At 44.0% G+C, this 27,651-nt stretch overlaps 1 protein-coding gene across 2 annotated transcripts; it reads right to left on the bottom strand.

Moving 5' to 3' along the window:
* Positions 1 to 525: 525 nt before the first annotated feature.
* AMTN (amelotin) lies at positions 526 to 17,089 on the bottom strand. 2 transcript variants are annotated; one of them, XM_090037248.1, is made up of 10 exons: positions 16,963 to 17,089; positions 16,786 to 16,854; positions 15,525 to 15,569; positions 14,406 to 14,462; positions 13,115 to 13,198; positions 10,158 to 10,223; positions 8,229 to 8,321; positions 7,713 to 7,748; positions 4,210 to 4,236; positions 526 to 2,991 (listed from the first exon to the last, which is right to left on the bottom strand). In XM_090037248.1, the coding sequence occupies exons 2-10, from the start codon at positions 16,837 to 16,839 to the stop codon at positions 2,464 to 2,466; spliced, it is 990 nt and encodes a 329-aa protein (XP_089893374.1). In that variant the 5' UTR covers positions 16,840 to 16,854; positions 16,963 to 17,089; the 3' UTR covers positions 526 to 2,463. The 2 variants fall into 2 exon arrangements, with proteins under 2 accessions (XP_089893374.1, XP_089893375.1); XM_090037249.1 differs by lacking the exon at positions 8,229 to 8,321.
* Between the last annotated feature and the right edge of the window lie 10,562 nt (positions 17,090 to 27,651).

The following is a 27,651-nucleotide window of genomic DNA, read 5'->3' as shown; positions in this document are numbered from 1 at the left end:
TTACCTCGGCAGCATAAGGCCCTGGCAATGTAATATTACCTTTTCGATCCAACCCCCAAAATTTACTACAGGAGGTTTCAATTATTCTGTATTCTCCCCCTCACAACTTGAAAACTCTGCAAGACCCAGGCTGTAATCAGACTACGCCTGGGGTAGACCCACAAACTCACACCCAGCTTTGACAAAGGGAGGGCCAAATGCGATCCTATTGTATCAATCATTGCAGCCTCAAGGACAGGTCCTTTTCGATAGCAGCCGAGGGTCGATCTTCTTTGCCCCCACAAACGACACCTCCTACAAAGATCCTTCCCTAGATCCTTTGCTCTCAGCTACTATGGCTGCTCAAACATTGCAGGCCTTTGTCATAAAGGAAACTAGGAATGGAAGGGAGGTCAACCTCAACCCTCAGCACTTATATGCATCCGTCGTCTTTAGCAGTGTCCTGTCCCCCGCATCGGGAGTCTACTGGATATGTAGCAATCGGGCCTACTGGGTCTTACCCCCCAGTTGGCAAGGGACTTGCTCCCTAGGGTTCGTATTGCCGCAGATCGAAGTAGCCCCCTCTGAAACACCACACCCCTTCCAACTGCAAGCAGTAAATAGACTGGCTAAAAGGGTGGTCCCTTTGCTACCCCTGATGGCAGTAGTAGCTGCTGCAGCCGGGACGGCTGGAGTAGCCGCCGGGGGAACTGCACTGGGGTTGCAGCAGAAACTATCCCAAGAAACGGCTAAGGCACTCGAAAAGACAGGTGAAACCCTAACTTTGCTTCAGCAACAACTTGACTCACTCACGGGGGTAGTACTCCAAAACAGAAGAGCTCTTGATCTCCTGACATCAGCATAAGGGGGGACGTGTCTATTTCTCCAAGAAGAGTGCTGTTTTTATGTAAATCAATCAGGACAAGTACAAGAAAACATAAACGAGATATTACAGCACGCTAGCAATATCAAGTCATTAGGATGGGGAGGTTGGACAGAAGGACCAATGCAATGGCTACTATCGCTACTTCTACCCCTTATACCAGTTTTGATGATAGGATTAGTCATCCTGATGTGCGCACCCCACATAATACAAGCACTGAACTGGTTTATAGCCAGCAGGATAAAAGCAGCCACCCACCTACAACTTACAATGCTTCACAGAGGTCAAACAAGGGAGTAAAAGAAGGCATCTTGAGAGGGGATAATTGTGGGACAAGCTGGGGCTAGAACTGCTTTCACAAGAATGTACCAAAGAAGCACCTGCAACTTGATTTTCCGTTTTGTTGTGAGAGACTGCAAACCACAAGCTAACGGCTAGAAAGTCCCAAACTTTGCAACCAATTTCACAACTATGTAACCCGAAGTACGCCTGCGCTAATGAAATTTTCCAATACCTTGTAATCGAGTATATAAGCAATGGAGAATAGGCACTCGGGGTCGGCTTTGATCTGAGTCTCATGACTCCAGGCTGACCTGCTTGCAAGCAATAAAGGCTTTGTCTCTGTGGCTTGTGGTGTGACTCACTTCTGGGGACCAAATTGGAACTTAGCCTCCAGGAGCTCAAACGGCCCCTTGTGCAACAATATGCCCTTTAAAGAATCTTTATTATGGCATCTTTTTCTGCTTTATTGCATCTGAGTACATAGCTTTATACTTCACTGCTCTTGCCTATGAAAAATATTCAGACATAAAAGTAATAACAACTCCCAAGAATCTGAAAATTCAGGTAGAGAAAGGAGAATTTATGGCCCATCAGACTGCTGAATGAAGTCCCATTTTATACTCTCACAGGAAAAGTGCCAAATCCTTAGCTACTATAAAAAGCGTAATTCCATTGAATGCCATCATGTTACACCAGTTTACACCAATATGGAATCGGGCTTATTGTGTTTAATAGACTTCTTACCCAGAAGACCTATCTGCATTGGCTGAGGTCCTCAAAGGTATCTAACTCCCAATAATTTTAATATAAAGGAGATGCCTCAGAGTGTCTGGGCTGTTATGCCTGACACATTTTACAAGGCTGTTTATGGGTTATGCCCCATGGAATTACTCTAACAGAGCACAGAATTAGCCCCTGTTACTGCCAATATTCTATGAGGGATGTGTGACTTCACTCATGCATGCTGTGCTCCCAAAAGATAGTCGAGTCTGCGAGAGCAGCTTCACAAAATCAATTCCACTGTATTAGGAAATTTGCCTTTAACATCCTAGTCGATTCTTATAAGTAGGAGTGCCTTTTCTATGAAGCATGAAGTTGAATCAATAGCTATTTGTATACATAAACTCAAGTGCAGCCTTTAGGTATGTATTTCCCTGTTAATAAAATATATAGGGAAGCTGCCAACTATGGTCATCATCTGACCTTGCTGCATCTTAACCTCTTGTCTGTGTTACAATGGTTATTGGGTTTCAACTAGCACTAAGAATTACAGAAATGGGAACTTTTTTCTATATGATGAACACATGGATCGCATGGTATTAGACACTTCTACTCTTATACTCTCTCAGGGCTTTAACATCTATGTTAGCCAGTGGGAGGGCTCTGTCTCCTCTCACAGGGGATACACCTATCTTATTATCATAACCTTGCGTATGGAGATTAATAGAATGTATTGTTCCAGTCCCAGTGTCAGAAGTGGGTGGTGCCTGGATTTCATTTGCTTCCAAGTTCAGCAAGATGGCAGGTTCTGCAAAAATTGCATCTGTCACTTGTTCTGAATCCAGCTGTCTGAAGCCAGGTGGAGTGGTGTACACCCCACTGGCTGCCTCAGTGATGCTCTCAGGGGTTTGTGACCCCTTCTTGATGCCTGCAGGTAGAGTTGCACCAGGCACATCTGCTGTACCCTCAGGAGATGGTAGCTGACCTGGAGAGGCCTGATTCACATGCGTCTGTCCTGCTGGGAAAACTATATCCTGGCCCTCTGAGTTGACCACTGCCTGATTTGCTTGGAGAAGTCCTTGCAGTCCAAGTAAAATTAATCCAGTGAGGATCTGAGGATCTGTTTGCTGCACAGGGAAAAGAAAGATGTGGGTCCTCTGGGTAGTCAGGAGCAGTGGTCTAAATAGCTCTGGTAACCTCTGAAGCTTAGGGCTTTTCCTCCTCCCCAATTAAAGCCACTACCCAAGCAAAGCAAGCTTGCAGAAAATCATTTACAGATTTTTCCTTAGAAGAAATGATATGGATAGAGCCAGCATCATCATGAAAAAAAATCTTGCCCTAGCATTCAGGTGGATTTGGTCATTGGAGAGAGGGTTGGCAGGAAGTGAAGTCCTGTGTTGGCACTGGATTGTTTTGTACATTGTTAATTCATGTAGTTTCACTAGTTTATGAGCTCATAAGAGACACAGAGAGGTTTCATTAGAAGGACTAATTGAAATGTCTAGGACTGCGTAGTTTTGACTACCAAAAGGTGTATTGCAAGCAAAGTAATAAACAACTGAGGGAGGCAAATACTGCTCTCATGTGTGCCTTAGATTCATCGATGCTAGGTTTGGAAGGGACCTCAACAAATCATTGAGTCCAACCCCCTGGCTAGGCAGGAAAGAGTGACCCCAGCCAGATGCCTATCCAGCCATCTCTTAAAGACCCCCAAAGCAGGGGAGAGCACCACCTTCCTTGGAAGCCCATTCCAGATTCTGGCCACCCTTACCATGAAGTTTTTCCTGATATCTAGCCTAAATCTGCTCTCTGTCAGTTTGTGACCATTGTTCCTTGCTCTTTTCTTATCACACAAGAGCATGAAGATTTAAATGAAACAGCAAGTTCCACAAGTTTTAATGTGTAGAAATAAGCATTTCTATTCATCAACTGTAAATTAATCACCTTTCAGTCTTAATACATCACTGAGACTGAGAACTTAGATGGATTAACAGGACCTTCTTACAAAAAAGAAAACAAAACCCCTATCCAATAAATAAAAAGAGTAAACATTTATGAAGCTAATGAAACATCTACCATTCTTTTAGAGGAAAGCATTCACTGAAAGGATAGAAACATGCCTTGGGATATAATCCAACCTCTACTGGACAAGACTGAGATACATTTTTATCTTTGATCATTCCCTAATTGTCTATTGTAGTGTTTATTGCAATTCTGAAATGCTTGATACAAGCCTGTGTGAGAGATGAGATAGGAAAACTGCTTATCTCACACCTCTAGCAGTTACTGAGTTTATTTATTAGCACATTTTATAAAATGAAAATAGAAAGGAATGAGTTATTTACCATTTCCTCTGAGCTCACACCTAGTCCCTGAAATCCAACCAAAAATATGAGAAATGAAGTTAGCACAAAGTAGGATCAAAGTGAAAGAGCTTTTTTTTCATTTTAAACTAGATTTGATATGTTAGCAGTTTTCTTAGGAGAGAACAAGGGACTCTTCCTTTTCACCAGGAGAACTAGAAGCAGATACGCAAAATTGCAATCAGGATGTAAACTTAATTAGGAAAGCTGCATTAATTCAGCTAGACTAATTTGGAATTGATCTGCTTAAGCCAGCGTAGATTAAACCCTCTAATGCTGATGCACTCAAACTGGGTTAACTGTCTTAAATCAGTTAAGTTTAATTCTGTAATTACCCATACACAAGCCAAATGGATTTAGAAGAAGCAAAACCTGTTTAGGGTTTGCACTGATTAGTCATCACTGATTTTTTAAAGCAATTTAGGTAAAATAAAACTTTCCTAATATAGACAACTTTCCTCTATTGACCTCACAGCAACTGAATAGTCTTGAACTTTCTTTTAGGTTAGTAGCCTTGGAATAAATGAGAGCTCCACTAGTTAGGTCCAAAATCAAGATTGTTTTGTGGGTAAGTGGGACCTCTTCACTACTGTGCATTTAACCCAAAGCCAGGCCAGCACCTAAAAAAGTGATTCACTCACTTATTCCCTAACTTGGTGGACTGTATTTCCTTTTCTTGATTGCTGTTTGATAACTTAACCCCAAATATTTCATGAACAAGTGTTTTGTTTACCCACATATTTGGAGATTGGCTGCTGCTCTCTCATGTAAATAACATTATCTGGGATTATCAGAGAAAATTAGGGTTGGAAGGGACCTCAGGAGGTCATTTAGTCCAACCTTCTGCTCAAAGCAGGACCAGCCCCTACTAGATCATTCCAGCCAGGGCTTCATCAAGCCAGGCCTAAAAGCCTCCAAGGATGGAGATTACACCACCTCTCTGGGTAACCTGTTCCAGTGTTTCACCACCCTCCTAGTAAGAAAGTTATTCCTCATATCCACCCATAACTTCCCTTGCTGCAACTTGAGACCATTGCTGCTTGTTCTGTCATCTGCCATCACTGAGGACAGTCTAGCTCCATCCTCTTTCATACCACCCTTCAGGTAGTTGAAGGCTGCTATTAAATCCCCTCTCAGTCTTCTCTTCTACAGACTAAATAAGCCCAGTTCCCTCAGCCTCTCATCAGAAGTCATGTGTCCCAGCCCCTGAACCATTTTTGGTACTCTCCGCTGGACTCTCTGCAACTTGCCTACATCCCAGCATGCTGTTAACCTTCTTGGCAACAAGGGCATACTCTTGATTCATATTCAGCTTATTCACTGTAATCCCCAGTCCTTTTCTGCAAAGCTGCTGCCCAGCCAGTCAGTCCCCGGCCTGTACCGGTGCATGGGATTGTTCTGTCCTAAGTGCAGGACTTTGCACATGTCCTTGTTGAACCTCAGAGATCTCTTTTGGTCCAACCCTCCAATTTGTCCAGGGAACATAAATGGGTACGTTTCCTGCTCTGCCTGTTTTGCAAATGGGGTGCTCATGCACAGGGCTAGCCTCAGAGGTGGGCGACACCTAGGGTGCCATGGTTGGGGGCGTGCAGCCCATGTTCACAGCTCACATGCATGAACAGCCCACATTCACAGCAGTACTTTTCCCCTGCCAGGGCTGATCATTATCCCAAACAGGAGAAGTGATGCCCAAGCCAGCCTGACCCCATCTTCAACCACTGCTCAAGAGGAGCCAGGCCAGGCATGTCACTTGTCACCCACCTGCCTGATGTACCATGCCACTCTGCCTCCCTGCTGGACTGCACCCCACACACTTGCCCACCTGCCTCTGTGTGCAGCAGCACCACTGACTTGGTCAGGGTGGGAGGATGGAAGTTGCCTGGTTGTGGGGCTCAGCAATGATGAGGGCACCAACATACAAGTTCACCCAGAGCACTATTTTCCCTTAAGGTCAGCTCTGCTCATCTGATGTGTGTTCCCATGTGATTTTGCAGATAGTCGAGATCTGACTGTCATGGAAACCTGCATCCTGGAAGTCATACTACTTTGACCTCTCTCATCCTATGACCCCAGCTGGCTTCCTGCCCTTTGGGCGGGGGGCTGGACTCGATGATCTCCCGAGGTCCCTTCCAGCCCTGATGTCTATGAAATCTATGAAACCACCCCTGTTTCTTGGTAGGAACCATCCCATGCATGTTATAAGGGCCACCACAACATAGAGTAAGAACAGAAGTGCTCACTCATTGAGTCCTTTGATAACAGCAGTCATCTATAATAAATATTCCCTTTCATAAATTTATTGGATTTCCTAAAAGTAGTTAGGTTGTCTGTCTGTCTGTCTTTCTTTTTTTTACTCCTGTGCGGATGCTATTCCAGACCTTGATTGCCATGACAATTAGATGCCTCTTGCTAATTTTCAGCTTATTTTTTTTTATAACCAGGTAATACTCATTTGTTCTTATGCCAATATCATCCTTTAGTTTTTGCAGTTTCCTCATCCCCTGGCTGGTTATTCCCCTGATCTGTTTATAGAATACAATTAATTCCCTTCTCAGCCTTTGTTTTGTTTGGCTATATAATCCAAGCTCCTTTATTCTCTTCTAAAAAGATAACCTCTCAATTTCCCTGATCATCTCCATAACCTTTTCTGTGCCTGTTCTCATTTGAATTCAGTTTTCTTGAACGTGGGAAAACAAAACCATATTTAAAATTCCAGGTGATGTCTCACTAGGGCCATGTACAATGCCATTAATGTTTCCCTGTCACTGCAGTAAACATCTCGACTTACACAACCCAGGACCATGGTGGTGTCTTTTTCCAAAGATGCATCAGATTGGTAGCTTATATTCATTTTGTGACTGACTGACAATGTCATGTACATCAATGTCTACAGTCACTGCCAATGAATAAGCTCCCAGGTTAGAGAAGATATTTTTGTCATAGGCATGCTTTTTGTACTGTTAAATTCTCCCTGTTTCTATTATTCCAATTCTCAAGATAAGGTCATGAAGTGATATTGCCTTCCTCCTTTGTAATGATGTCTGTTGACTTTGTGTCTTCAACAAATTGCATTAGCCCTTTCCAATTTTTGGTGCCAAGGCCATTACTAAAGATATTGAATCAAATCAAGCCTGGTGTTGATCCCTGAGAAAGTCCATGACTTGCCTCCCTTCAGCACAATCTGTTGTTGTGCCCCTGTTATAGTCTTCCTTACATGTTTTATGAAATTTGTACAAATCCCTAGCTTCTCCACCCTAACAAAATGTTATCCTTGTGGTTTTGCATCAAGTAAAGTTAGATAAATGAGGTCTACAGCATTTTCTTTGTCTAGAAAACCTTTTTAAAAGTCAATTATCTAATTCTTTAAAAAGGCAAGAAGTGCTGGTTAAGGTAAAAATGCCTATTTCCATTTTCAGAAGTACAAATGACTGAGAACCCCTGCTGAATAATGACCATACGGGATCTAAAGCATCTTCTTTTCTTACCTGTGGCCCCATATGTCCTAGTATAAGTGGAAGCACCTGAAAAATATTATTAAATGGAAGCTGTTGAGAAATTCAGTATAAAAATATGATTGGACAGACAGTTTAGTGAGACAGACTACTTTACAATTATTTTATACCAAAGACACAGTGCTGTAACAATAACCAGATGTCTGCCATCCTTCCTCCATCTCTCAATATTCCTGCTCTTCCAGCTAAAGTAAGTGAGAAATGCAGGATCTCCTGTTTTTTAAATGCCAAACAGATTTCTCATTTACCTCAAAATCAGAGAGCACCACAAACACATATTTCCCTAGGTGTCTAAGAAGGCTGTGCTACCAGCAATACAGTTCCTCCCTGAGTTGGTCTTTCTCAGGATCGTTTGTATGCAGGAAGTGGCAGGGAGCCCTGTAAGCACACCATAACTATGATTCTAGACATAGGCAGAGATAATGTGAACAGATGCCTTTGCAAGGGTATCAGACAAATGTCTGCAGCAAAACTAAAAAAGGAACTCACTCCTTGTTGCGGCACCAGATGTTGTGTATTCACTCCACCTGCTCCTATTGGCAGTGTCTGTGTAATTGGCACCCCTCCTGCTGCACCATTCACCTGCATGATGGGAGAAGAGATGCTTGGTACTGTGAGCCAGAATCTGTTTTATCTGTTAGATGTGTAAAGTGGACCTAGGCACCTAAAGGTGATCCTACTGCACCTTGTGCAAGTCCCTAGAAAAGTTAATGCAAAAGGTGAAGCAGGGGAGGATCTTCCTCTTCCTCACTGCTTTTATGCAAAAGTAGATGCTTGAATGGAGTTTCATGGAACTCAACGGAGTGGGCTAAAGCTGCACTTAAGCATTAGTGCTGGTTGTACACACCACAGGGGTTTACTTCGGTTTAATTCTCCCTAAATTGAGGCGGTGGGTTTTTAAAAATACTGCTTCAGTTTAGGGCAAAGTAAACCCCCATGGTGTGTACACAAGAGTTGGGCCCAATCCTCACCTGCCTCGCCAGCGGTGAGGGAGAGGACAATTTGCTAGTGGGCCAAGCAGTCCCTGAGCTGTGGGGGGAACCAGTGCTTCCCTCCACAGCAGCAGCAGCAACCCCGAGGCAGCACCTGTCCACAGGCACCCAACCCAGGCAGTCTCGGGGCCACTGCAGCTGCAGAGGGAATCACCAGCCCCCTCCCAGGCATGGAGGGAAGCAATGGGCCCCTGCACTGCTCAGGCAGGCAGGCACTGGGGAGAAAAAAAAAAGATCAGGCTCACCACATTTTTTTTCCTTCGGTGTTGCCTACCTGCACAGGCTGCTGTCGGGCTGCACAGCCCCTGAGCTGCACAGGGCCTAGTGCTTCCCTCCGTGGCTATAAAGTAGCACACTAAAACACTTGAGACATGTTTTATTTTGCTGCATCCAGAAGTTATTTACCGCGCAATATGCTGCTGACAATGTAAATAGTCGCACCATTAAAGCAGTACAATAGGGCGTTTAAGCCACTGTAAAGGCCAATTTCGTAGTATGTACAAAAGCCCTAAATCCCCTTAGATCAGTGGTGCTCAACCTTTTGGTCGCATAGGCCATATGAGTGGCACAGGGCTAGTCTGCAAGCCAGATTGGACCGTAGGATCTGGCACTGCACCATCTTTGTCCTGTGCACTAGGATTGGTCTCAGGAGGCCTGACATTGCCCTTTTCCTTCCCCTGCTCACTGTGATTGGATCCTGAGGGCTTGGCATTGCCCCCCCCATCCCCCCATGTGCCAGGATAGGGTCCCAGGGACCCAGCACCATCCCCTTCCAGCCCCCAACACCAGGATTGAGCCCTGGAGCCCAGTGCCACCCTTAGCCCACCCTGCATTCTGGGTCCCAGATCCAGCATGCGGGGCCCAGGGCTCCCAATGGGTCTAAAAATTTGGCAACGGGGAGACGTGGCATCCCCCCCACCACCAAATTTTCAGACCTGTGGAAAGCCCTTCAGGACAGAGGACATGGGACTGTGGGCCAAAACTGGCCAACAAGTCTGGGGCTGAGCATCCCTGGCTTAGATGAATTAGATTACTTAAATTCTCTCTGTCCTCTAAAATATAACAAATAAAGCCTGACCTTTACTACCCAATTTGTTTAAAATCCTCTTCAAAAACCTGGAACTTAGAGCAAGCAGGTTTGTGAAAACTCATAGACGTTACAATTAGAAAAGGGCCTCACCGCCCTTTTCTGTTCAGGATTGGCCATCTTAGAATCTAAAAGGTACCTAATCAGTTAGTCTTACCCTTTTGTAAAGTATGTCCTCTGTTATGCATGCCTGCCGCCATGTAATGACTTAATCTTTGTCATCCTGCACTGAAAGAGGATCAGCCTCTCCATTATTAAATACCCACCTTACAATAAATATGTGAAAATAAAGTACAATGGCTGCAAGCAAAAAAAAAAGAAATATATAAAGAAACTTACTAGATTGATGTCTGCTCCAAATGGCCATACCCTTGTTAATGGGATGAAATTTAAAGCAGGGAAGACCTGTAACAAGGGGACATTAGTAAACAAGAGCTTGTTATAAGCTGCCCTCCCCAAAACAAGCTACCTCCCATTAGACTCACATTACTCATGGCAGCATAACACAAGTAGGGAAGATAAGGAGTTAGCTGGGAGCAAAAGCTGCACGTTCAGATTAGGAACTAGTGTCACTTGTATTGAAGTAATACTAAGACTATTTACTCCACATGCATTTGAGTGAATGATCCTAGGGCTACCCTTTTGCAGGATCAGAGCCTAGAAGTGTGTGAGTAGAGCAGCCTGTAATTTGGTGAATATTTAAAATCCAACAGCATTTTGATATTTCACATTTCAAGATTAACAATGGAAAAAATGTCAGTCCTGCTTTTGCAAAATGTTCTCTTTAAATCAGTTGCAGACCCTGATCAAAATTTGATTTTGAAATGTGATTTTTTTTTCTTTTTTTGCAGCAGCAGCAAGAAAAGTGGTTCACCATTTTTCCCCTTTTTGTGACTAGCTTGAGTGTTTAGACACTGGGAAGAGGTGAAGGCTTGTAAGAAATGTATAACCTAAACCCTACATCAAAGGTTCAAAGGGTATGGAGGAATCCTTTTCTCTAGCATCAGGATTAGAGTCTGAAAGCCCTGTAGAGATTCTGCACTCCAATAAACTTTCCCCTGACAAGTCATGTTAAAATAATTCTTTAAAAATTTTCCTCTGCTACCACCTTGGAGTTTTCATGGGAAATTTCAGGAAAGGTTTTCATCAGTGATAATGGCAGACCAGTTTGATCTGGGAGGGGGTTTTTTGTATAGTTGAGATCTGATCACTTATCTTATCAGATAAGTCCCAAACAAATGCAATCAACCGACCCACAGAAACAGCATAGGGTCACCCTAGAAGAAAATCGTTACGTGTAGGCTCCACCCTCCAACCGAGTAAGGCTATTAGCACTATTGTTACTTTGCTACTGGGAATTCTAAGGGACAACACAGGTGCAGACATGTTGTACTGTTAGACATATGCTTGCTTATTGGTTTGAAGGATGTAATGACACATGTAAAATTGGAAAACTTTGCCAGAAAGGAAAATGACTTCTAATGGAATATGCTGCTAGAAACCACAAGCAGCATTTTAAAATAGTAATCTGATTACATTTCAACTATTGAAATGGTAATATTAGTAGCAAGGGGCCAAGATGACTCATACTGCTCAAATAGAAAGCTGGAAGATTTAATCCTTTCTAGAAAGAATATTCAAAAATACCCGTGCTATAGGACTTGTGCTGCTCAGTTAATTCTAAGGAGGACCTTGCTATGAAATCACATAAGCATTTTTAATCCAACACCCTCACCAAGTTCCCTGTTGAACTCTCAGCTGTAGTTAGCCACTCTAAGCCTATCCTGGAAAGAGCAGAATATACACTAAATCAAATTATTATCAATAATATTTGTTGCTAATGATTCAAAGGTCTTCAGCATCTAATAGCTGTCTATTCAGTGTGAAATGCAATGTGGGGTTTCGGTGCAGTTCTTGGTAGATGATTCTTGTCCACATGGCAAAAACATTATAATAATAAACATTAACATTTGCAGAAGCCAAAAACCCTACTCACCAATCCTCAAAGAGCACCTCACACTGCTGAGCAGCCAGGCTGCCAGTATTAATGCTGGGCAAGGAATAACATCCTCAATCTCAATCAATGACTACCATGAAACTGTCTCAGGAGGACTTCTTTCAATGCTCTGTCTGGGGCTGTCCTTGGGAGGGGACAGAATATGTTGACAGCAATGGCATAACATGCAGCAGCTCAGAGATTTGAGAAGCCCTATACAGCAACTCCCAGGAGTCTGTCACAACACAGACACTCTTGCAGGGCTAAGTAACCCCAGGGCTCTTGCCTGTCCCCATCGAGCAGTGAGGCTGTTTCAACTCTGTTTCGATGTTTTGCTAGATCAGCCAGGGCCAGGAAGTCAGCTCAGCTGGGCTGAGGATGGGAAGTCAGCCCAGCTGGGCAGTCTTGACTCTCTGGCCCTGGCCAGATCTAGTGCAGGGATGGAAAGTCAGCCCACCTGGGCTGATACCCCGGCCGTGGCCGGATCTTGCCCTGGGGATAGAAACTCAGCCCAGCTGGGTTGATTTCCTTTCCCTAGCCAGATCTAGCTGGAGATGGGAACTCAATCCAGCTGTACTGACTTCCCATCCCCAGTGCTATGGTTGAAACATTTTAACTTTCGAAACATTTCAACTAGCCTTGTTTTGTTTCGAGGCTGTTTCGAAGCCCTTTGTTTCATGTCAATTTTGCTGTTTCAACCTCAAAATGAGTCAAAACAGTGTCAAAATGGACAGTGAAATTTCACACAGCCCTATTGTTCAATGGCATTAGAGGTAGCAGAGTGTCTCCATATACAGCTGGCTAAAAACCGGAGTTTTGTGTTTGTTGGAAATAGCAACGAACCAATAAATACTTGGTTTGTATCTGAATCAAACCAAAACAAAAACATTTGAAATTGTTCAGTGAACTGAAGCTCTGTGCATCCCAAAGCTGCTCAAAGAAACTGATGCTTTTGTCAGTTTCAGCTTGTGCTGGAGGAGCCCAACGTTCCCAGTACATGGGCCTTCCTTGCTAGGCCTATTCCTCAGAACCCTGCTTTGGGTTTGGTTAAGTTTGTTGAGTCCAAGATACTTCAGACTAACATTTTGGGGTCAAACTGGCATTTTCCAATGAAAAGTTGTTTTGCCATAAAATTTCCAGCTAGCTCCATCCAGCTGAGAGTTTTCCACCATAGAGTGAAAATTTCATTTTTCCCTTTCAATCTTAGATCTTGTATGCATGCCAGGAATCCTTCTTCCTGTACCATCCACAGTGTAGACGTAAATAATATGCCTGATAGTAAACAGTCTGCGTGCCATACCTGATTTGCCTGTTGTGCTAGCAATGGTGTCTGATCAGGAAGCAGTTGTGCTGGTGGCAGTCCCAATCCAGGGTTTACCTGTTGCTATGACAACAAATATTTTACGTATGAGATGAAAAATTATATGTTTTGCATTTGTTCACTGTTTTCTGTAATTCTGAGAAGAAAGCTGCAGTCTCTTGATTTTTAAATTATATGCTTTCTTCTGAAAATATAGCTGCTGCCACCTCTGCTTTATGATTCCATAATGAATAAACATAGCAATTAAGTATACCTTTCATTAGCTGAAGAGACATCAGTGTTTACATACATGTTTATATTTATTCAGTTTCTCCATTCTCTTGGTTCAGGAAAAAAGAGATTTGGTGCTGGCTTAAAGCACTGAACTGAGACAGAATGGCTCCTGTTTCTCCTGAATCCTATTAAGTTACATAATCTTTCTGGGCCTTGTTTTCCGAGCCGGTCCTTTCCTTATGAAAGATTTTGTAGTATTGTGTCAGGGTTTTTTTTTTCCCAAAAAACTAAACATTTTCAGTTATGTTAGGGGAAAAGCCTCCTGAACAATTCTGTGAAATAAAACTGGAATATTGGGAATTCTGTTTTCATTGCAAACTTAGTATGTTTTTAACCAGTCATATTTAGTTCTTCACCTGCAAAATGGACTTATTCTAACCATGTTTCCTGTATCATGCCCTCTGGCTTTCAACCCTTTCAAAGGAGCTGTCTTCTTCTCAGTGCTGATGTGATATGACAATATACAATATTATAATATGGGATACAACAACATGCGATACACAATAGGGACCTGATCTCAGCCTTGTGCATCTCAGTTGATACATGGGGAACTGACGTGCGGTGTCCCAGAGCCAGAAGCATAATTTGCTATAGCTGTGTGATATTTGGTGTCAGCTTGTATCCTCAATGGATTGGTACAGAGGGGGGACCAACAAAACACCCATTCACAAGTAGATTACATTCTTTCTCTGCCCAAACAAAGCTTATCCTTAGTTTGGGCAGAGAAAGTGATCTGTCATGGAGATCTGGTCACCACACTCACCAGCAGTTTATGCTGCCTTCATATACAGCCAATTATTAAAACTGAGCTGCAGAAAGTGACAATAGATTTTGGGGCTGATTATCTTCTGTCTTACAATGACATAGAGACAAGGAGAGAATTAGGCTCATTGTCTCATACTTCAGTCAGCTTGAGGCTCCTGTGGTATGACGGAAACCAAGAACTAATCTTTTATGACAAATTAAACCCCAATGCAAAATAAAGTATAGGCAGTACCTGTGTCTGCTGTGGAATGTTACCCAAGGAGTTGTACAGTCTCATTAGTTGCAGTATCTAGTAATTGAAGATTAGACATTTTCAGACACTATTAGTGTATATTCCAGTCTCTAACTGTTCCTCATAAACTAAATGTAAAAGCTACCAATTAGATTCATAATTCTAGATTCATCATTATTTTCAAGGCTTGATGAATTTTCTTCTCGTGTAGCAGCTGGTTTATGACATCCATGCTAAAACCTATAATATAAATATAATTTATGCTGCAGACTTAAAGTGAATTTTCACAATCTATAATGGAGTCACAAGAAAGCTGCTACATTAAGGTTTCTATCCTAAAACCCTGAACAGTCTTAACCCTGAACTAGGATACATCCCATATGTAAAGCTAGGCAAGGGCCTAAGCTTCAGCAGGATCAGTGTCTCTAGCTGCAGCCTGAAGAAATTTAGACAGTTCAGACAAAGCCTTAACTCTCTGGGTTCAGATCAACCAAATGTTCAAACACCTTTATTTTTCATTTAAAAAGAAAATGCTGTTTAATTTCCATAAAGCAGTTTGTCTTTCAATGTTAAGTTGTATTTGGGTATATCAGTTCTGCTTTTCTGTTTTTAGTTTTCATTTTTTTCTGTGGGCTTGTATATTGCAAAGTCAGCTGGAGTCTTCAAAAGGCACACTTCTGGAAAATGAGCACTTACGTTCTTAAAACCTGAAAAATGCTCGTGACAATTCTGAAAATATTTCTTCATGTATAATATCACTTTTCATAAGATCTATTAAAATAATACTTCTCCCCAGAATTGAACCGCGACTAGTAAGTGGAAAGCCATCTTAGATAGCTTTATAAATTGTCCTTACATTGTTTTTACTTATTTTAGTAATTAGTCAAAAGGTTTCTAGAAATGTTTTTTACAAATATCATCAAGGCAGAGTAAGAATATTATGAGTTTTAATTTTAAATATGAAACAAAAGCTCATAGAGATTAATTGTATCAATTACAACCAAATTTGTAGCGAGACTATATGTGAAAAAATTCAGATTAGTCAGTGAAATTATGTACTTTTTTAAAAGAAATGAGCCTTTGTCTAACACAGAATGGCCAAAGGTGCATGTTATTTACCTCTCTGCTATTGCTCACAGGAAGAACTGTTCCAGCTTGTCGCACCTGTAGATAGAAACAAATCCCTGTGTATCAGAACATGGCTTAAATTTCACTTAATTTGCTAATTGGTTGGTTAATTACAGTCTTGTTCTCTAAGGATTAGATGCTTGTCTAAAAGATTTGCTCCAGCTCAAGAACAAGTATAGGGCCTGATGCAGAAATGATAAGCTGCTGTTGCCTGTGATGTATTATCCAGGAGCGTGTATTTAAGTGCTTTAGTCAGTACGGAAGGGATTGCTGAATCAGAGCCTAAATTATCATTTTGGTCTTTCCTGGTGCTAAAATCTATAATCTCATCACACACATGCCAAGGCAACTAAGAACTCAGGGCTAGCCACAAGGGCCGTGTCCAGACAACCGCAGATGTGCAGTTTGTGGAGCCACAAACCCATCTGCAGTACCACACAACGCACATGCAGGCATTCCCCGTGCTGCCACCTTGCAACATAGGAGGGAAGGGGGGAAATTGTTGGACTGTGAGAAATCCTGGGGTAAAAAAAAATCCACGCCAAAAGAAAGCAGTGTGGCGCATGTGTCAGCAGCATGCACTGTCCAAAACCAGAGCCTGGCCAGTCAGAGCCACCTCTGGCTGCTGGCCAGGCTCCTTGCTGCAGATGTGACACAGCTGCGGCTTCCCAAGGCACCCAAGACCCCAGGTAAGGCTACTGGGGCCAGCACAGATGCTGGCCCCAACCTCCCCTACCCCACCCAGGGTAACCTGCCATGCACCAGAGCACGTGGCACAAATATTCTCTTGGGACAAGTAGCAGTGGCACAAGCTGTTCTGCTGCTATGTATCCCGGGGAACCATATGTTCCCACTCAACTGGACATGGCCAAGGAGCCCATCCGCTGAACTGTTAAACTTAGCATCTTTCTTCTGGTAAGTCAGTGAACCCAGATCTACTGTTTGCTCCATTTAATTGCATTGCCTTGCTGTTGTTCGCCATCTGACACGTCTCTGAATGACAGCATAAAAGAGCTTGTGCATGACAGAAAGCAAATCAACTATCTCTTGGGTCTGGTAGGACTGCCCACTACAGGACTACCTGGCTATTTGTTATCTTGATTTAAACAATCCAAGTGCTTCAGCTCCTACAGTTTGCCTTGGGAGACTATTCTAAAATATAGTATCTCATTTTTTGTCTTTGCTTTTCTAACTAAATCAAGCAAGCGGATTAAATCAGATAAAAGAAAAGTGATAGCGTAAACATACTCACTGGTAAAGACAATGCTGTTCCTAGGAGACAAAGCAGCAGAATTACAGTCTTCATACTTTGAATTGCTACCTGCATCAAGAAAACAACATTACTTTTTCCTCTCTCGTTGGCTGTTAGAATGCAGCCTATCATTACTTAGCATACGACCTCTGCCTTGCTGCAGCAAGTAACTTTTACCTCTGTTTCCAGGATGCACCACACAAGTGAGCAGGTTGACCAGGTCACAATCGTTTCTGACAGGTTTCTCTCAAACAGCTCCTGCTTTTTTGAGATGTCATTGACTCCCACTCCAATTTAAACTCTGCCCCAAGAGACCAGTCAGAAGGTAGGAACTCACATGAAGTCATGTTGGTTTCATCCACTGCCCAACACTTCATTAGTTGTGTTATTAGCCGCAGACATCATTAAGTCACATGGCGTCTGTGGTTACACAGTGAAATGGACAAAAAAATCATGACCTAAACAAAAGCCAACGCATGTCCTCCAGCTCTTTCTAGGAAAGATCGTAAAAGTCCAGAATCAGGCTACAGCTATGTAAGAGTGGATCGGAAAATTCTGCACAAAATTCTCTCACGCTGGAAAATGTGATTTCATTGAGACTGAAATTTGATATGGAGCAAATGTTGATTAAGTGCAATTAATCGGGTTTTGGATCAGTAGAATTGAAATCTGAATTTTGAAATTGACCTGTTTGTGTTAGAAAAAGGATCATTTCTCTTTCTTCATTTATTCTCCCTGTAAATTCAGTTGTAATTAACACAAATTAATCCTGCTGAGCCTTCACTACCTATAGAAATTCAGAAAAGTGTCTTTACTAAATACCTTTTTACCATGTTGATTCATTTCAAGTGAAGCTGACAAAATTCTCTGTTGCAACTTTCCCCATCCAAAATTCAGACTTATTTTGTAAAAAATACTTGACATTCTGATTTGGAAGGGAATTTTTTTTTCAAATAAGTTGAACACCTCCAACTTACACTGGTGCAGCTCCATTGGGTCTGGGCTAGAACAGGTTCCACAGGAACAGGCCTCATTTTTACAAAAATATATATCGGGGTGTGCATCAGGATCTGGGAGAACATCTGTTCACCAGGGTACCCCAAGGGAAGACAAGGCCCAATGGTCACAAACTCCTGGAAAACCATTTTAGACTGGACATAAGGAAAAACTTCTTTATTGTCCGAGTCTCCAGAGTCTGGGATAGACTCCCCCCAGAAGTGGTGCAAGCACCTACTGTGGACACTTTCAAGAAGCGGTTGAATGACCCCAGCTGACTTCCTGCCCTTTGGGCAGGGCACTGGACCTGATGATCTTACAAAGTCCCTTCCAGCCCTATTGTCTATGAAAACTATGAAAAAATATACTACTGCCAGATGAAACTGAGCTCAGATACATGGGTCAAGACAAATGCTTCTAGTTTCAACAAGCCACAAACTTCTACCTTCACCCACAATTAATCACAATCCCCTTTAGAACTAGTGGTTTTATATCCTTCCTGAATTAATCCTGTGAGAAGGTCCTTTTTTTTTTAATAGAAGTCAAGCCAAAACCCTTAAGGAGCACTACATTCACTTTAACAATTAAAGTAGAAATGGCTTAATTTTGTTTCTACTGAATGCCATTAAGCTCCTTCTAGTGTTTGCAGGTAACATTTAGAAATCCTCCAGGCTCCATGTTTTCTCTCCTGCTTGCAATAAACAAGGGGGGTGTGGGTTGAAAAAGTGAGTCATTTCTCAACCAGAACCCACCTAATTCCTGAATTAGGTAACTGGTTGTAATGCTATAATTAGATGTCTACAGAGCTAGAACACGTCAGAGGCTAAAACAAAACACCCAGCATCAGCAAAGCAGAAAATTAACTTAATTAGTTTGTATTGACTCTGGAAACAAAAGGGATTGGGTGGGGGGTGTAATTGTGTTAACTGCCCCTATGATTTTTTTCACACCGTCTGCAGGCAAAAAAACTAGACTGCTGTTCAGGTTAGGACTTACACAAGACAAATGGTATGTTCTATTGAAGTAAGTGCCAAGTTAAAATATAAATATCACATGATACTTCATAATAAAAAGCAAGAACCACTGAAAATTATGTGATTCATATGAGGTTAAATCTCGCTTGTATCACCTGAACTAATCTTGGTTTAATGCAGGTGTAATTACAACAAGAGTGAGATGGAGGGAATGAAGAGATAAAACCTTTACACTGGTATAACTGGCTTTACACCATTATAAAAACATAACTCACAGACATTTCAAGCCTCCAAACCAGGGCAACATCACCCAGTCCAGTGGAGAATTACAACTGAAAGAATCAGGGGTAAAACCCCATCAGCGTAGGTTACATTCTTTTAGGTTTCTTATGTCTGCATCCATCCCTGGCCAGTCATTTGCTAAAGGAGTTATTACCTCTGCCTCTTGCAGTAAGAAGCAGGAAGCAGTACTGCTTCCTGTGTGAGCTATCCTGGGGATAGCTATATAATTTTTTGTTCCTGATTGTGGAATAATTTACATTGGTGTACAAAATTTATGTAAATTATACCAAGGCATATATTAATCTGTCCATGCCCTGAAAAGTGTCTGTTATGCCTCTGACCCTTACAGACATTATATCAGATCTGAGATCAGGTTAGAAAACTATGGCCACGGTCATCAATAAGGAGAAGCTTGCATTGTTATTAAGTTGTACCTATTCTGTGTATAAAAGGCTGGTCCTAAAGCTGATTGTATCAGTGCATCTTTGGATCTTCAATAATTGTAGGGAGTGAGTCCTCTTTGGATCAAAGTGAGTGCAGACAGCTCCCAGCTGCAACTGAGACCAATCTCTGCCAAGGGATCTGAGTTACAGGGTTACCCCAGACCAACCAGAAGTTCACTGTTGGTTCCAGGGTGGAGAGGGATCTAGCTGGGGCTGGGATCCTGCAGCCAGGTTTCCATAGCAATGGCCAGGGATCTCTGCCAGTGCTCCTGTTTTCAGAATGGGAGGGGGGTAAGGCAGTGGAGGGAGCTCATTCTTGGGGCTCCCTAATTAGTGCTGAAGGGTGGGTGAATTGGAGGCCCTCCTACCTTGGGGGGCTCCCATACACCCACCTCACCCTCCAAGGGGCATGAAAAAACCCAACTGAACTCCCAGTGCTCCCTTCCCCACTCCCATTCTGAAAACAGGGACAGGCTGGGAGCTCGCAGACACAAGTTACAAAAAACACTACGTTTTGAGACGTCTTTATCTGATACCTCATGCAATGGGGATCCATCATTTCTAAGCTGTCTGCAGCCATGCACTTGTGTTTGGTCACAGCTATAAACTGCTTTCGGTGGCCAGATTGGGTAAAAACCTATCACTTCTGTCTGCACCCTAAACTCACAAAAAATCTTGTTCGTATTGAACTGCAACACCCTTGTCCATATGAAAAAGAGGCAGGCAGAAAGTCAATGGTTAAGAACCTGGAAGTTGCTTAACACTAGTGAGCCAGAGAGTCAGTGGTGAGGAACAGAAATCCTCTGTAGCCTAGAAGGGATGCGATGGTGGTGAAGAAGAATTGCATCTTCTTAGAATGTTTCCTAGCTGCTGTAATCTTTAGGGTGCCAGATAAAACTAATCATTGTGTATAATGTCAGGTCCTTCCTTCCCAGGAATGGTTGGGGGTCTAACAACAATCTAGAGAATTTAAATGTGGAATGGGATGCCGGTAGAACTTAGGTACTTCACTGTTTGGTTCCTTACCCTGAAGGAGACAAGGGTTTGTGAGGCATCCAGAAGTGTGCAGAGCCCAGGCAAACAGCAAGGGACCACTGAGATGCTCCAGCTATCTGCTATGGCTTTTATTTTAAAAGGAACCACTTCTCTGACCAGCAGCATGGGACACTGATGACTTCCATCCACGTGAACAAGCAGTACCCTTTGAAGTAAATGCTGCAGCGAACTGCTAAGTGGGTTGTCCCTAATTCAACAACCTATGTTGTTTAGCTTCAGCTTGCCTTACTTTGGCAAACTCAGCTGGTTGTGAATCACCCAGGTAGAAATATTTTGGGTTCTACTATATTAGGAAATGGTCTATGCGCACTTGCATGTGTATTTATGGGCATTTGCACCGTTTTTCATGGAAAATGCAATGTGATCTAAGGTGCCATGAGATTATCTCCATTTTTTTAGGCTAGTTATTACCAAAGAATGGGCTTTTCAAAAGCATTGAAGGAAGTTAGCCACATACCTCCTACTACCAGTCACAAGGCATCTAGCTCTCTCAGGGAATTTTAAAAGTCTGACCCAAAACAGCCCCTGTGTCATGTGCTAGACACCTTGGAACATGGACCAATTTGCTGTCAATAAGCACTAGTATCCAGCTGCCCACAAATGATTTGAACCTCAATGAGTTTTCAGATGTATCCCCAGTGAAGTCAGCAGATTTACTGAGTGCAATAAGAACAGAGTTAAACCAGCACTGAGTGCTTTCAAAACGCATGCTTGTTCTCTCTAGAGATTTTCTGTATAGAGATTAACTCTAGAGAACTGAAACTGTTTTGGTTCCCCACCACCATCACTGCCCAACATTGTTTATATCAGAGATTTTCCTCTATAATTAACTTGATTAACTTTAATCAAAGAATAATACAGTGTGGGAAGGGCTTTCATCTCTTGCAAAATGTAATCAGTTGTCCTGTCTTTATTTTTATGTGGATTTATCTTCTTCCTGGGAAATTCTAAACTCACTCCATTAACTAGTATTCTTTCTCCTCCTTGTGGAAAATACTGAGCACTGCATATATCATATCAGCAGCTAAAGAATTGTCTTGAGAGTTTGGCTGTGATTGAGGTTAGGCTTGCTTTGTCCTCTGTGAAATACAGATGGTAGAAAACTTTTGAATGAATGTTGTAGTCCAAAATAGTCTCTTTCATTTCAGAAGAAAAAACAATTGTCAAATAATCAAAATTCTTCATTTTTGTCATATTTATCATGATATTTTAAAATCAAAGTTATTCCCAAAATGACACTTATTTTGATCTCTCTGGTTGCTGCAGAGAGGTAACAACCAGGTTCTGTACCTTGGGCAGCAGTGGTAATGGGGAGACAGCAGCAGCAACAATTCTCGGTCCCCTTCTAAGCAGGACTCAGGGCTGGTCAGCTAAACCTGGTTATGCTTCTGAGTTATAGTTTCATAGTAGCTAGAGTTGGAAGGGACCTAGGAAGATCATCTGGTCCGACCCCCTGCCTTGGCAGGAAAGAACACCGGGGTCAGATGACCCCGGCAAGGTGCTCATCTAACTTCCTTTTAAAAATCCCCAGGCTAGGAGCCTGCACCACTTCCCCTGGAAGCTGGTTCCAGGCCCTAGCCACCCTGACTGTGAAGTAGCGCCTCCTAATATCTAATCTAAACCTACCCTCCGCCAGCTTGTGACCGTTATTCCTGGTCACTCCTGGCAGCGCACGGGGGAACAGGGACTCCCCCAATACCTGCTGATCCCCCCTGACCAGTTTGTAGCAGGCCACAAGGTCCCCCCTTAACCTTCTCTTGTGGAGGCTAAACAGGTTCAGGTCCCGTAGCCTCTCCTCATAAGGCCTGCCCTGCTGACCCCTGATCATACGAGTGGCCCTCCTCTGAACTCTTTCCATATCGTCCACGTCCCTCTTGAAGTGTGGCGCCCAGAACTGGACGCAGTACTCCAGCTGCGGCCTGACCAGTGCCGCATAGAGGGGGAGGATCACCTCCCTGGACCTGCTCGAGATGCATCTGTGGATGCATGACAGGGTACGGTTGGCCTTCTTGACTGCCTCCCCACACTGCCGGCCCATGTTCATCGTGGAGTCAATGACGACTCCAAGATCCTTTTCCATCTCCGTGCTGGCAAGAGGGGAGTTCCCCAACCTGTAAGTGTGGTGCCGGTTCTTCCTCCCCATGTGCAACACCTTGCACTTATCAGTGTTAAACCCCATCCTATTCTCATCCGCCCACCGTTGCAACCTGTCAAGGTCAGCTTGTAGCCTATTGCACCCTTCTAGTGCACCCACATCCCCCCACATCTTAGTGTCATCAGCAAACTTGAACAGGGTGCTTTCTACCCCCTCATCCAAGTCACTGATGAAGATGTTGAACAGTGCGGGCCCGAGGACCGAGCCCTGCAGAACCCCACTGCCCACGTCCTTCCAGGTCGAGAAGAACCCATCCACTACCGCCCTCTGGGTGCGGCCCTCCAACCAGTTGGCTACCCATTTGACCGTGTGGGCATCGACACCACAGTCTCCCAGCTTTTTGATGAGGACAGGGTGAGAGACAGTGTCGAAAGCCTTCCGGAAGTCCAGAAAGACTACATCCACAGCAACCCCTGCGTCTAATGATTTGGTGACCTGATCGTAAAAGGCCACCAGGTTGGTCTGACAAGACCTGCCACTGATGAACCCATGTTGGTTGCCCCTGAGCATGCATTCCCCCGCAAGGCCCTCCTGGATATGTGCCAGGATAATTTTTTCAAAGAGCTTACCCGGGATTGAGGTTATGTTACTCCATCCAATGGATTTCATGGAATCATAGAGAAGTAGGGCTAGAAGGGACCTCCAGAGGTCATCTAGTCCAACCTCCAGCCTGAGGCAGGATCCAAACCATCCAAACTATCCTATACACTCTATATAACTATCCTATATAATCTAAACTCTATGCAAGACTACTATGAACCCTGACACAGCATAGATCTAACACCTGCCACAGGTAAAGAAGGGGAACCATGGCAGCCAATGTCCTGCTTCTATAAAATGTTGTCAGTATATGCTTTAGAGATCCTGGATAGAGGGCCATGCCTCCAACTACAGAGGAAGGCAAAAACCCCCACTGTGTGTACTAGTAGGATATACATTGACCAATAAGGTCTCTAGATTTTGTTTTCATAGGCAACTCATTGCTACAAGAAGCCACAGGGTGTTTCAGGTAGCGGTGGTCTGCCCATGTCAGAAAAGTCATGTTGCCAACTTGGCAAGTAGGGCATGAAGTCAACATATTGGAATCTGAGATGGCTGCTGTGAATTCACATTTTGGTCAATATTTCAGCCTGCTCTAGGATTAGAAAAATCTATGTATCTCTAATTGGATTCCGCCATGTCATGGGTTGTGATACCACCAGCCAGTCCAGTGGTCATACTAAGAAACTGCTTGGAAAGTGTTTTTTCAACATCCACATCTATTAGCAGATCTAGGAAGTAGGCCTGATGTTGATAACATTTTGTACAGTTGTGTAGAAAGGTCTGTTGTGTTGCTGTATCAGTTGTCAACATCTTTGATGACCCTTCTGGATGTTAGGGTAAACTTCCACCTAGACATGACTCCCTTGTGCACCATGTATGTAGAGCCAATTATCAGAGTCTCGTTTGGCACAGTGCGCTTGAACCTAATACACCACTGTCATAACCTGACCAGTGTGGTTGACAAGCTGAAAATAACAGTTATGTTCCTGTCATAACCATGCTTGAACCATTACCAGCAGAATACCTTTGGATAACAAGGTGCAAGTTCTAGATAGAATAGCTGATAGAATGCAAGATTACCTTGCTTGCATGAGCATGCTATTCTGTGCCACGCAGTCCTGGCTGTGAGTGCTATGAGACAGCATGTTGTGATCCATATAATAACTACAGTGATTCAGAAGTGGATTCAGAAATAGATTCAAGTGATGAAGAGATCTGAGAAACTGCACTTACCCATTGTATTAAAGTTATATATACCACTGTATTACCATTATATTACTATTGGATTAGACTATTACATGTTCCTATTGCCTTAAGCTGAACATATATCTGTGTGTTTCATTGCCATTGAGTTATGTATTGTTAATATCTACTCATCCACATTCTGAAGCTTAAAAAAAAATGTATTGTCTTTGTCACAGGGTGGGGCGCAGGGGCAGCCGTGATCCCTCTGGCACCCCTGCCGTGCCAAGTACGTGATCCAGCACCCTCTTATCTCGCCCGCCATGTCTTTGATGATATCTGGTTCTATATGGGAGGCTGCTTTTGATCCCCTAGTACACGGTGTTATGCTGGAACTATTCCCCGTTCTGTATGGGGTGACTCGGTGCACCCCAGGCTTAAGGGCTATGCGTGCCTCTGACCTCCCCTTTAGCATGCCCCAAGCCTCGCAGCTATACTGGACGTTCTCGTGTCATATGCTCGCCCCGACCTGGGGTCTCTCAATACGCGCGCTCCCGCTCTCTGGGGTTTCTCCGTACACGCGCCGGATATACTCGTCCCTCCCGGGCTTCTGTTCACCCTCTTATTAGAAATATTATTAGAAACGCATAATGAATAGAGTGTTGTTAGAACTGCACAGTTTGCATCTCGTACCTGATAGGAAGACACACCACCAAGGACATTCCTCCCTCCCCTTTGGCCAATTTGCTAGTTTTTCTTATACTAAATCACTCTCTACCCCCACACTCCCCCTGACAATTCACATGCAGATTACAGAAGCTGGAATTCAACTGACTGTGTCCTTGAAAGGGGGGGGGATTTCAACTCTTGGTGACCTAGAGAGCTTTCTGAGCATGCGTAATTAGCTGATGCATATATGCCTATCCGCCCCGCATACTTAAGTAGTTAATTATAATACACATGCGACGGTTGAAGTGACATAATCACATATATGTTTGTATGAACCGGAAATGAGCTGTAAGAGTTCCTGTTTCTGCACATGTGCCCAGGAGAGAGAGTATATAGTGCCTGCTGCGGGTTTCCTCGGCGGCGGAGCAATCTGAGATTTTCTATCTCTGCTCTGACCCTATTTGCAAATACACCTTTTGTGCTGCTAATAGTGTGTGCCTGAGAATTATTATTATTTGCGAGCCTCCAAAAGAAATGAACCGCAATTTTTGCATCACTCTTTCCCTTTCCGGGCCCCTAGTCGCACGCTCGGCTCTGTCGAGCTCCTATCAGTCAGGCCCCTATCCGCACATCCACTCCTCTCCAGGCTTACTCTCACGCGCCTGCCCCTCTCCGGGACTTCTACCGCGCGCTCGCCCTTCTCCGGGACTGAGTGTCACTAGGGTGCTAGTCGCTCACCCTGGAGCCTCTTATTTTAACCTGCCCTCCGGGCTTGTTCTCTCCCAGACTCTTACTACACGCTTGCCCAGGTTTCCGGTTCCCGTATGCCGGCCCTCCCTGGGGCCTATGCCACGCTGCCCGCGCTCCTCGCCCTCCCTGGGACCTATGCCGCGCTGCCCGTGCTCCTCACCCTCCCTGGGGCCTATGCCGCGCTGCCCGTGTTCCTCGCCCTCCCTGGGGCCTATGCCGCGCTGCCCGCGCTCCTGGCCTGCACTTGGGCTTCCCAAGGTTGGGGCTCAGGCGGCCTTAGCCTTACCTGGCCCCAGACCCCTTTCCTGGGTCGTACACCCTACTGGGCAAAATACCGCCCTCACGGGCTGAGGTCTCAACACCCCACATACCACACCTCTCTGGCACTCACCCGCTGTGCCAGCTATGGCGCCAATTGCTGTGCCACCCTGGCACCACTTGCTGTGCCCTTACTGGGCACCAGGAATTCCCGGATTATTGGGGAGCTCCCATGAGGCCTCCTTGCACCCCTACAGCCTCACCCCGTCCTCTGGTATTCACACAAACAGCCCTACCACAAAGCAAACTACTAACCAACTGGCTCTAACTCAAAATAGCCTACCGGCTATAACATAAGGGTCCAGGCCCAAACTGGCCCTCTTGCAGAGGCATCTCCGTCAGGATTCTCTCTGCCCTCACCATGCTGCAGCCCCTTAGGTGCTCAGGCTGCACACCGCTCGGCTCGGCTCGGCTCTTCTGCAGAGTTCCTGCACCTCAGGCTGCCAGAAGGGAACTGGCTCTGGCCTCAGCCTGATCGCTTAAAAAGGCCAGGCCCTGCCCCCTTCTAGCCAGCTGACCCACATTAATTGCCTCCGCAACCCTCACCTGGGCTGCCCTGTTGATTGGCAGCCATCCTTATTACTATTATTAGTAGCGAGCACCCTAGTGCTCTGCTACAGTCTTATTCAATATAACTTGAACAAGTAGGCTAGCCTGAGTGATAATATTTCCACTACTGTAGGCTTGCTACATGAAATTTGAAGTGAAAAAATTTGTGAGGTTTTAGTATTAGAGTATTGTTTATTAGGTTTTTAAATTATGTTGAGTCTATATATACATGCAAATGTGTCAGCCGTCTTGGAATCCAACATGCCTACTACAATGGAAATGTTACAATTGATCTCCTTAGTTCATACAATGTTGGTTTCTTCATTGGAATTTATTTTCTAAACCTAGTGGGAGCTGAAATATTGACCAAAACGTGAATTAACGGCAGCCATCTTGGATTCCGATATGGCAGCTACATGCACTACTTTCCAAATTAGCAGCATGACTTTTCTGACATGGGTAGACCACCTCTACCTGAAATACACTGTGGCTACTTGTGGCAATGAGTTGCTTATGGGGTGACATGTTTACCCTTCTTTTTTCATCCTACTATACCAGTGGTTCCCAACTTCGGGACACAACCCAAATGAGGGTCATGGGGGCAATGCCAGTGGTGCCACATTCAAAGGATGAGCCACACCACATGCTGGGAGCTCCCCTGCCCCTGGGCTGCTGTCACCACACTCCACTTCCAGCAGTGAGTCACAGCAAAAAAAAGGTTGGGCACCACTGCACTATACCAATCTGACCGTGGAGTAAAATTCAAGAAATGGCAGGGGCAAGCAGCAAAGCCCAGAAGCATGGGAAATACCCATAGTAGAATATAGGCATAGATAGCTATGCCTGGATCAGTGTTTCCCAACCCTTTTCTCAGCATGACTCCTTTTAAACATTGGACATTTTTTATGATGCAGACAAGATCAACACTCCCTCCCCACATTGGGAGGCA

This window comes from Crocodylus siamensis, chromosome 3, assembly GCF_052110815.1.
Source record: "Crocodylus siamensis isolate JL-2025a chromosome 3, ASM5211081v1, whole genome shotgun sequence".
Classification (NCBI taxonomy): domain Eukaryota; kingdom Metazoa; phylum Chordata; order Crocodylia; family Crocodylidae; genus Crocodylus; species Crocodylus siamensis.
Note: the sequence above shows the minus strand (reverse complement) of the source record. Positions and strands in the feature narration are given on the sequence as shown.